Genomic DNA, 10,801 nt, shown 5'->3' with positions numbered 1-10,801 from the left:
CAATATGGAAAATCCGTTCGAGGCTCAAACGGTATCCAAATTGAGATCCGCGAAATCCTACGCGCTCGTGACAACACGAGGATCGCAAAAATATATAGTGTCACTGCACTACCCTCACCCACGCGCCGGCAGCGGTGGGTGTCCAAAGCGATAACACCCTGCCGGAAAAACTCAAAACCAAGGCTCCAAACTCCTATCCTAGGTGTAACACCACATTTGGAGCCATTTTTGTTCTTGGACCTACCCCAAAAACTGGCCGAAAACTGCCGATCACGGAGGCCGAAACTCGGCCAAATTTCAAATAGAAAACTGAGCAATCTACGGCTAAAATTGATGCAAACCTATCCAACCATCAGCTAGAGCACGAAAAATAGGTAAGAATCCATACCTTACTCGACAGATTTGGAGGAGAATTGAAGGAGAACGAAGGGTTGGAAGTTTAGCCAAAATCGGACGATTTTTCTCTTTTTCCGGCCAGCTCCGGTCGGTTCGTGGGCGGAGAACGGTCGGGCCGTGACGGCGAGAGTGAGGCGGTCAGGTTGGCACCGGCGCCGTGGCTTGGGGTGGCCGGTGGCGGCGGCTGGAGCGACTGGAAGGTGGAGCCGTGCGTGTGGGAGGGAGAGAGAGAGAGAGAGAGAGGAGAGAGAGAGAGAGAGAGAAGAGAGAGAGAGAGAAGTAATAAAAATCTTATTTTTGTCCAAATTACCGTTTTGCCTTCACGGTATTTTGATCGTATTTTCTTCGTTACAACTCCGATTCGAGTCCACTCCGTGTCTACGGACTCGTTTCGTCGTGCTCTACGCAAGGGTGTAAGTGGAATTGTCAAATTCTTTCTCGGTCAGAAAGTCAACTTTTTCCCCAATTAAATATGGTGAGGGCAAAATCGTCTTTCTTCAAAATAAATTATTCCTTAATTATGAATTTTAGGTTTGGGTTATTACAATTTTAGCACGGTTCTTGATTATAATACTTTATGATACTCTATTTGAATATGAGTATCCAACTCAAAATTGATTAGCAATGAGTGAGATTCACACTCTCAACAATCTTAAGTCTATTTTGCATCGAAGATCAATTAACGATGAGAGATAAATACTTTCTAAGGAACCAATACCTAGAGTTCGCCCGTAAAGATGAGCAAGAGCTTCCATGCAAGGGTGGAACCACACTAAGGGCTACAGTGGGCTATAGCCCAGCGTGGTTTTTTAAGAAAAAATTATATAAAAATTATATATTTAACTTATTTTCAATATTAGCCCTGTCAGTGGCGCTATACAGATTACCTTATTTCCATTTTCAACATTTAAGTAAACGAAGTAATATAAAAATAAATAAAAGTAAAATGACAAAGACATTTACTTAAGTTTACAATGTAAAGAAGGAAGTACCCCCCATTTGGATTCAAATAAAAATACTAGAAAATCACATTCCCACCAAATCAAAATATGAAAAATCAGTTTTAGTGCAAAATACGATTTAGGCTAAAAATGATGGCTCATTAAGTCAATATATACTTCATACTAAAATCTCATAAAATCAAGTTTTCTTATTTAATGTGTGAGGAATAAAAGCCGCCAAAAATTATTTTGAGGAAATGATTACTCCGAAAACCCATTTTTCATACTTAGTCAATATTTTTACATAAAACAACTTTTCATATATGATATGAATGCATGAAGGAACCTAAGGTCAATCTAGGTAAAAAGCCTTAGATGTTCAATCCACTATTGAGTTAAACCCTATTTGGTTTATGTTAAAACTTCTTGAAAATTAGTCTATGGAGCTATGAACTAGCTTGGTTTATATGATTTATTGTTTACTTTTATTTCTAGAAAGACTATAGAAATTGTAAGTACCAAAAAAAATAATTATTAAATTTTAAGCTAATAACTTTAGCTAGCCCACCCATTGAAAAATTCCTAATTCCGCCCTTACTTCCATGGGAGAGAAATTTGTTTTCAGCAATTGATGGAAATGGGAGAGAAAACATTAATGGACACGGACACGGGACCAAAACAACCCACCAATATTTTAAAGCCGGAAGGACCAAAATTTTCTGTGTCTATCCCCATACTTTAGCTTTACGAAATAGAAAGGACAAGGAAATAAACACCTTTATTTATTTATTATTTTCAATTGTAGAAGTTACGTACTCTCTCTATATAAAGCCTATGCAATATAGCAGGAAGAGCAAACCTAGCTCGATCACCAAAAACCCTCCACTCAGTTATGCAATTGCAATTCCGCTCTTTGCTCATGTGTGTGCTGCTGCTTCTCCTTGGCTTTGCATTGGCAAATACCAATGCTGCCAGGACAGATCCACCCGTTGTTTGTGCAACTCTCAACAGGACCAATTTTGATACTCTTTTTCCAGGGTTCACATTTGGCACCGCCACAGCAGCTTACCAAGTTAGTGCCTTCTGGGGGCTTAATTAATGTTACTCTATAATTTGTTTTAATTTTGTGTTTCATATAGTTACATAGGTTTAATTTGATTTCAACGTCAGATCATCTAGCATGAATATTGGCATCTTCACTATGTGCATCGTGTTATATAACTTATATCTGTATGTACATTTCAGTTAGAAGGTGCTGCAAACATAGATGGTAGAGGACCAAGCGTATGGGATGCCTTCACCCACAACCATCCAGGTCTGTTGAATCAAACAATCAATTAGTTAACAATTCTTTTTTCTTTTTTATTTTTTTTATTTTTTTATTTTTATTTTTATTTTATTTTTTGTGAGTTGAAACTAAGACCTTACCCAACAAAGAGGAGATAACTCCACTAGACCAGAGAAGATCGTTAGAAAGTTGTAAAAATTTGAATAAGTCTATGCCATTTAATAAGGGTAATCATGGAAAATAAAATCAAAGGTTTTACTATATTAAAGACATTGTTTAAAATATGAGGGGAATAATACATCGCATGAAAAGAAGTGAGAAGTTCCAAAAAGAAGGTTAGAGTGAAGACTAGCATTCTCCTATTTAAATATCTAGATAGTTAAATTAATTTTTGTGTTTATTTCTAAATAACATTACATTTGGTTAATTGCAGAAAAAATCACCGATGGCAGTAATGGAGATGTTGCAATTGATCAATATCACCGATATAAGGTTTCAAAATCACATAATTTTATTATATAGACCTTCTAAATTTGAATTGAACACACGACACTGAAGATGAGATCCTTAATTTTTATCTTCTTTCTTATAATTATGTATATTTTTTGTGTCATTACAGGAAGATGTTGCAATTATGAAGGATATGGGGTTGGATGCTTATAGGTTCTCTATCTCATGGTCTAGATTGTTACCTAGTAAGTTGTTCATCCGCATCCACATATTTTATTGCCACCAATCACTTTATAATTTAACATCTTTTATTCAATTTAATTTCTATTTCTCAGTAGGTTTTGACTCATATTTTCTTTGTTTTGTTTTAATTATTAGATGGAACACTAAGTGGTGGAATTAACAAGAAAGGAATCGAATACTACAATAATCTCACCAATGAACTCATACGGAATGGTGATACAGCTATCAATCTCATAAATCCTCCTAATATATAATAAATATGTGCACGTGTTTAATCGAAATTTTATTTTTCGTTTACTGGTCATGCTATATATAGGTATAGAACCACTAGTGACACTCTTCCACTGGGATGTTCCCCAAGCCTTGGAAGAAGAATATGGTGGTGTGTTAAGCCCTCGTATTGTGTAAGTGAACAAAAGTTATCCTTTGTATAATATTGATCACTTAATTATATAAATACTAATGTATATTACAAATTTTATTTTTAAATGTGTACAGTGATGATTTTAAAGCATACGCAGAACTTTGTTATAAGGAATTTGGTGATCGAGTAAAGCATTGGACCACACTTAATGAGCCATATACCATTAGTAACCATGGTTATACAATCGGGATCCACGCACCAGGACGATGCTCTTCTTGGTATGACCCAACCTGCCTTGGTGGAGATTCGAGTACTGAACCATATTTGGTGACACACAACCTACTCCTTGCTCATGCAGCTGCTGTAAAATTATACAAAGAAAAATATCAGGTACTTTAGGGTCTGTTTGGTATCCTACTTGGATCCAATTTTATAAACTCAAGAACATATTTTAAGTCCAAAGCCACAAAAATCCGTTTGGTAAGACCATTTTTAAAAACTCAAACCTAAGAAAAACTCAAAAACACCCCCATTATTAAAAACAAAAAAAGTGAGGTTTTATAGTTCTCTCTCTCTCTCTCTCTCTCTCTTTCTCTCTGCCCTCTCCCGTCTCTTTCTCTCTTCTTCCTCTCTCGTCCCTATCTCTCCTCACTCTCCCGTCTCTTTCCCTCTCTCAACTTTTCTTTGTTAATTTCAATTTGGCAATCTAGGGTTCTTAATTTTCTGATTTTAATTTCAATTTTTTTAGATCTAAAAAATAGTTTGGAGTTCAATACCAAACAAGTTTTTAGATCTTAAAATCACTATTTCAAAACTCATGTTTTTAAAAAGAATGATAGTGTTTGAATTTAGTTTTTTATTTTTTTATTTTTAGTAGGATACGAAACAGGGCTAATTTTTTTCTTTTGGTTTGAATATTGGTGTCCTACAAATAACTAGTATTGAGTAACAACATAAGTGGGAATACTTTATATATTCAGATAAACAATGGTTGTAATATTTTTTTTTCCTCTAAATCTATTATAAAAAAAAAATTGATCTTTCTTGAGCAGGCATCTCAAGAAGGAGTGATAGGAATAACAGTTGTATCACATTGGTATGAGCCCGCTTCGGAGTCACAAAAAGATATAGATGCTTCAGTTCGAGCTTTGGATTTTATGTATGGATGGTAAGTATATTATATTATTTTATAAATCATCGCATTTAAATGCTTTACTTATGCATTATAACATTGGCAACCTAGCTAGTAGTACTTTATATAATACTTTAAGTTGACGCTTGGAATTGGCTTATTTTTATAGGTTTATGGACCCATTGACAAGAGGTGACTATCCGCAGAGCATGCGATCTATTGTTAAAGAAAGATTACCAAATTTCACTGAAGAACAATCCAAGTCACTTATTGGGTCATATGATTATATTGGAGTCAACTACTATTCTTCTAGATATGCAAGTGCTTACCCTGAGGGTTATTCTATAACTACGCCTCCAAGCTACCTCACAGATGCTTATGTTAATGTTACAAGTGAGTACAAATTGAAAACTTTAAGTAATTAATTAAGTTCTTCAAATACTACTATTCATATATTGGTGATACTAATATTCATATTCATATATATATATATATATATATATATATGTGTTGTGGCAGCTGAGCTTAATGGGGTCCCCATTGGTCCACAGGTACACATCAAATTATTTGCTTTAGTTATTGGCATTTTGAAAATTAATATCTATACATATATTTTGTTTTCCACATACATATATAACTCTTAAAAGTATCGCTAATCTTTAAATGGGATTGCAGGCTGCTTCAGACTGGTTATATGTTTACCCAAAAGGACTTTACGATCTTGTACTCTACACAAAAAAGAATTACAATGATCCAATTATATACATTACTGAGAATGGTAATTAATATCTTTAAACATTAATTTATTGCATTATCAATAATGTTTCATACATATGTATAATGGTGTAAAATTCAGTACGAAATGCATATGATACTGCATTATATTGCAGGCATGGACGAGTTCAATAATCCCAAAGTATCCCTTGAGCGAGCCCTTGATGATAGCAATAGAATTGACTACTACTATCGCCACCTATGTTACCTCCAAGAAGCAATTATGTAAGTTTTTGTCAACAAATAAATTTGGGCTATATATGTATCGTCTAGCCTTCTTACATTTCGGTTATTTAATCACTACATAGACTAGATTATGTTCCTTTTTTTTTTTGGTGTTTGCAGAGAGGGTGCTAATGTGCAAGGATACTTTGCATGGTCATTGCTAGACAACTTTGAATGGAGCGAAGGATACACTGTTCGGTTTGGTATCAACTATGTCGATTACGACAATGGACTGAAAAGACACTCAAAACTCTCGATGCACTGGTTCAAAAGTTTTCTCAAGAGATCCTCAATTAGTAAGGAAAAAATTCGAAGATGTGGGAACAATAATGCTAGGGCTCACAAATTTGTGTATCAAATTTGAATCCCAAATGATGGATAAAGTACAGTGGCTCCTCCATTGTCGTTATGCGAGTTGTTTGTGATGTTATAACTTTATGTTTGGCTCTTTCTGAGTTGGAATAAGTTGCAACAACTCATTATGAGTTAGTTGTCTCTCTAGTGAGAGTTTGGTTTAATTTTACTTTATGTTGTTGATGTGCTTGGTTTATCCAAGTTTTGTTGGCTTTATGCAGTGGAGGTGCTTCGCCTGTTTGTGGATGTGGTTGGAGGGATACCTTATTGTCTTGATGTATCCCTAGTGTGTTTATATTTGATCAGTGGCCTTTTATGGCTAAATTATGAATAAAAAATAAAAACTACAATAAATGAATGTTGAGCCATGACCAAAATATTTGCTACTGGGCCCACCCACTTCATTTATGCCTTCCCTTTTGTTGTAATTAAAAAAAGGGTATTTCATCGAATTGTCCCCTGAACTTGTACCTAATTATGAATTTACCCCTGACCTTTTTTTTAGAAAATTAAGGACTCGAACTAACTTTTATTCTCAATGTTCCCCCTACCGTCTAAATCATTAATATTTTATCCAATTTGCCGTTAAATATGAGGGCAAATTGGTCATTTCATATGTTAAAAATAATTAAATACTTTACAATAAAGTAATATGACCTAAAAAATGAAGAAAAATGTTGTAAATAATATAGGTGGAGCCCACATAAAGAGAAATGATCGTGTTGAGTATGGTAGTCAAAAGAGAAAATGATGGTGTTGGAAAAGGAAGGTTTGGAGATGCATTGTACATCCACGGGAGGCCATTGGATTGCCTATAAATAGGCTTCCCTTTCAGTTGAAAATGACAAAACCAATTAGAAGAGAAGAGAGTCAGAGTCAAAGAAGAAAAGAGAGAGTGAGTTTATCTGAGAAGAAATTATGTCAGTGTAAACACCACAAAGAGCAAATATAATTCTACTCCCAATATATAGTGGTACTTCTCATACTCTCTAATTATTCTATTTTATAACACGTTATCAATACGATAGTCTCTCCTTTTTATTTCTAAATTTTTCCCAGCTCAATACTATGTGGTTATTTCTCTGTCTCCTCTCTGTCATATGTCTCTTCTCACTTTACTACTACGACAACATGCAAACATTTTTTTTTTTTTTTGTGTTCTCACAATTTTTATGTTGTTTCATCCATGCTTGTTTAATTTACTTCTTTGTAACGTAATTTGGAATGGTGTGGTTTTATACCCCATCCTGTTATTTTATGGTGGTGTAATTTTTATTACCCATCTCGTTGTAACACAAATTATAGTAATAAAATGATGGTGTGATCTTAAAACCCATCTATTATATCTTGAACAGTGGCGTAGTTATATAGTCCACAATATATAATATGTTATATACTTCATATGTATTAGGAGGTGGTTTTATCCCCACATTTATTTTATTTACGGTACGGAGTAAGTCTATTACCTATATGGCAATATTTATTTAAAAGTGTGGCGCGGGTTTATCGTCCACACAACTATATTTACTTTTCTTTTAAAAGTATGGAGTAGAATTAGTGCTCATACGAATACGTTTACTTTATCACACATTTACTTTTACTTAAAGTATGATGTGGGATTAACCCTAATACTTTAGGAATTTACTTTATCGCACATTTACTTTTATTTAAAGTATGGTGCGGAATTAACATCCATACAACAAGCAAGTTACTTTATGAATTTATTTTACCGCACATTTACTTTTATTTAAAGTATGGTGCGGAATTAACGTCCATACAACAAGCAATTTATTTTATGAATTTACTTTACCGCATAAATACTTTTATTTAAAATATGGTGCGGAATTAACGTCCATACAACAAGCAATTTACTTTATGAATTTACTTTACCGCATATGTACTTTTATTTAAAGTATGGTGCAGAATTAACGTCCATACAACAAGCAATTTACTTTATGAATTTACTTTACCGCATATATAAGTGGAATTAACGTCCATACAACAAGCAATTTACTTTATGAATTTACTTTACCGCATAAATACTTTTATTTAAAATATGGTGCGGAATTAACGTCCATACAACAAGCAATTTACTTTATGAATTTACTTTACCGCATATATACTTTTATTTAAAATATGGTGTGGAATTAACGTCCATACAACAAGCAATTTACTTTATGAATTTACTTTACCGCACATTTTATACAACAAGCAATTTACTTTATGAATTTACTTTACCGCACATTTACTTTCATTTAAAGTATGATGCGGGTTTATCGTCATACTTGCAAATTTATAGCACTTTATTTTTATCATCAATTAATATACATGAATAATGAGGGCCTGAAGTTCCTTAAACATTTATAGGGCCTGAAGTTCCTATTAATAAATGGCTTAATGTCCCGGATTCCGAGCCTAAAGTTTCGGGTAAAATATGCAAGATATTTTGGCCTGAAGTTCAAAAATATATTAAGCCAGAAGATTATTGCAATTCTAATGCATCTTTTTTTTTTTTTTTTTTTTTAAGATTGCAAATTTGACAAAATTGGAGTTTGCTGCCTTGGACATTTCTAGGGACAACTATTTATCATGGGTCCTGGATGCCAAAATCCATCTATGTGCCAATGGCCGCAGAAAAACAATTGTAGATGAGAGCGATGCTTCACCTAAAGAAAATGCAAAAGCCATGATTTTTCTTCGTCGCCACATCCTTGAGGCACTAAAAAGCGAAAATGAGGTGGTTGATAAACCGTTGGTTCTATGGAATGCTCTAGGTGAAAGATATGATCACTAGAAGTTGGTGACCCTCTCAAGAGCTAGATACGAATGGACTCACTTGAGATTTCAAGATTTCAAGACAGTGGCCGAGTACAACTCAGCTATGCACAGAATTACCTCCTTGATGAGGCTATGTGGTGAAAGTATATCTGAGGAGGATATGCTCGAAAAAACTTTGAGCACTTTTCATGCTTCAAATGTCATCTTGCAGCAACAATACAGACATAGTGGTTTCAAGAAATACTCGGAACTTATATCTTGCCTCTTGCTAGCTGAGCAGAATAATGAGCTCTTATTGAAGAACCACTAATCTCGCCCAATGGGCTTTGCACCACTTCCTGAAGTAAATGTTGCATCTTAGGAAGTGAATGCCACTTCATATCGTGGCAGTGTCTACAAACGTGGGTGAGGAGGCAAGCGTGGTGGCTGGCAAGGGAGCAGGAAAGATCGTGGTGCTCACTCATATAGTTTGGGTCCAAGGGGCAATCCATCCACGAATGGAAAAAATGCATCCCGTAATAAAGGGAAGGCACAAACAAGCTATGCGCCAAGAAATGTTGAAAGCACTTGTCACAGATGTGGTGCAATGGGACATTGGGTGCGTACAAGTCGTACTCCGAAGAATTTGGCGGATCTTTATCAAGCTTCAATTAAGAACAAGAAAGTGGAGACAAATTACATTGATCATGCTATACCAAATCCGCAAGCCATAGATGGCTCATCAGAAATATCGCGTCAATATCTGGATGTTTCTGATTTTGTTACTGAAAGAGGAAATGAAGCTTATGGGTCTGAAATTAGATTAAATTTCTTAATGTACAATTTGTATTATCTGAAGTGTTGTTTTTAGTTTTCGTTTCAATCCAATAAAAGTGGCAATGTTTTCTTATTTATTGATTCAGCTTATTTTGTTTGTTTGAAGGCATGGATGTAAATTATGGATGCCCTCAAAACAAAAGCTATGGCAAAAGTATTTGTCTTGCAGACAACGCGACTACTCATACGATCCTTCAAGATCGAAAGTATTTCTCAAAATTAATGCTTACAAAAGCAAAGGTAACAACCATATCAGGTCCTTCAGATCTGATTGAAGGCTCAGGAATAGCCCAAATTATGTTACCAAATGGAACAATACTGTCCATTCCAGATGCTTTGTATTCATCTAACTCCAGAAGGAATCTGTTGAGTTTCAAAGATATACGTTTGAATGGCTACCATGTTGAAAAAAAGAAAGAGGAAAACATGGAATATCTTTGCATTACCTCCAGTGATACCCAAAAGCGAATACTGGAGAAGCTTTGTGCGCTCTCATCAGGGTTGTATTATACAACCATACGGACAATTGAGGCACATAGTGTCATGGACCAAGAGTCCATTGACTCAAATGCTTTTAAGCTTTGGCATGACAGGTTGGGTCATCCTGGATCCACCATGATGCGCAGGATCATCACCAACTCTAAAGGACATCCCTTGTTGACTAAACACATTATGTTATCAAGTGACATCTTTTGCCAAGCTTGTTCACAAGGGAAGTTGGTGATCAAACCATCACAACCAAAGGTTGATGTTGAGTCTCCATCATTTTTGCAGAGAATTCAAGGGGACATTTGTGGACCTATTCATCCCCCATGTGGACCATTTCGGTACTTTATGGTCTTGGTGGATGCATCTACCCGATGGTCACATGTTTGTCTTTTATCTACTCGGAATATGGCATTTGCTAGGCTTTTGGCTCAGATAATTAAATTACGAGCCCAATTCCCAGATTATCCCATTAAGTCAATCAGACTCGATAATGCTGGTGAATTTACATCTCAGACTTTTGATGACTACTGCATGTCACTAGGCATTGACAT

At 35.1% G+C, this 10,801-nt stretch overlaps 1 protein-coding gene across 1 annotated transcript; it reads left to right on the top strand.

The window, feature by feature from the left end:
* The first annotated feature begins 2,137 nt into the window (after window positions 1–2,137).
* On the top strand, window positions 2,138–6,525 carry LOC117630980 (beta-glucosidase 13-like). The gene is made up of 13 exons (XM_034363877.1): window positions 2,138–2,409; window positions 2,583–2,652; window positions 3,059–3,117; window positions 3,245–3,320; window positions 3,454–3,531; window positions 3,635–3,722; window positions 3,817–4,072; window positions 4,735–4,850; window positions 4,984–5,207; window positions 5,334–5,365; window positions 5,490–5,592; window positions 5,705–5,813; window positions 5,934–6,525. Exons 1-13 carry the CDS (start codon window positions 2,230–2,232, stop codon window positions 6,175–6,177), a joined length of 1,635 nt encoding a protein of 544 aa, XP_034219768.1. The 5' UTR covers window positions 2,138–2,229; the 3' UTR covers window positions 6,178–6,525.
* The last annotated feature ends 4,276 nt before the right edge of the window (window positions 6,526–10,801 follow it).

Source organism: Prunus dulcis, chromosome 6 (assembly GCF_902201215.1).
Source record: "Prunus dulcis chromosome 6, ALMONDv2, whole genome shotgun sequence".
NCBI classification, from domain to species: domain Eukaryota; kingdom Viridiplantae; phylum Streptophyta; class Magnoliopsida; order Rosales; family Rosaceae; genus Prunus; species Prunus dulcis.
This window is presented reverse-complemented; position numbering and strand designations above follow the sequence as displayed.

What these genes read in the sequence shown, in the direction of transcription:
- LOC117630980 (XM_034363877.1), top strand. Translation starts at nt 2,230, where the DNA reads ATGCAATTGCAATTCCGCTCTTTGCTCATGTGTGTGCTGCTGCTTCTC. An exon ending in TTGGATTTTATGTATGGATG is followed by an intron (nt 4,851 to 4,983) that starts GTAAGTATATTA and finishes TTATTTTTATAG; the next exon opens with GTTTATGGACCCATTGACAA. An exon ending in TACCTCCAAGAAGCAATTAT is followed by an intron (nt 5,814 to 5,933) that starts GTAAGTTTTTGT and finishes TGGTGTTTGCAG; the next exon opens with AGAGGGTGCTAATGTGCAAG.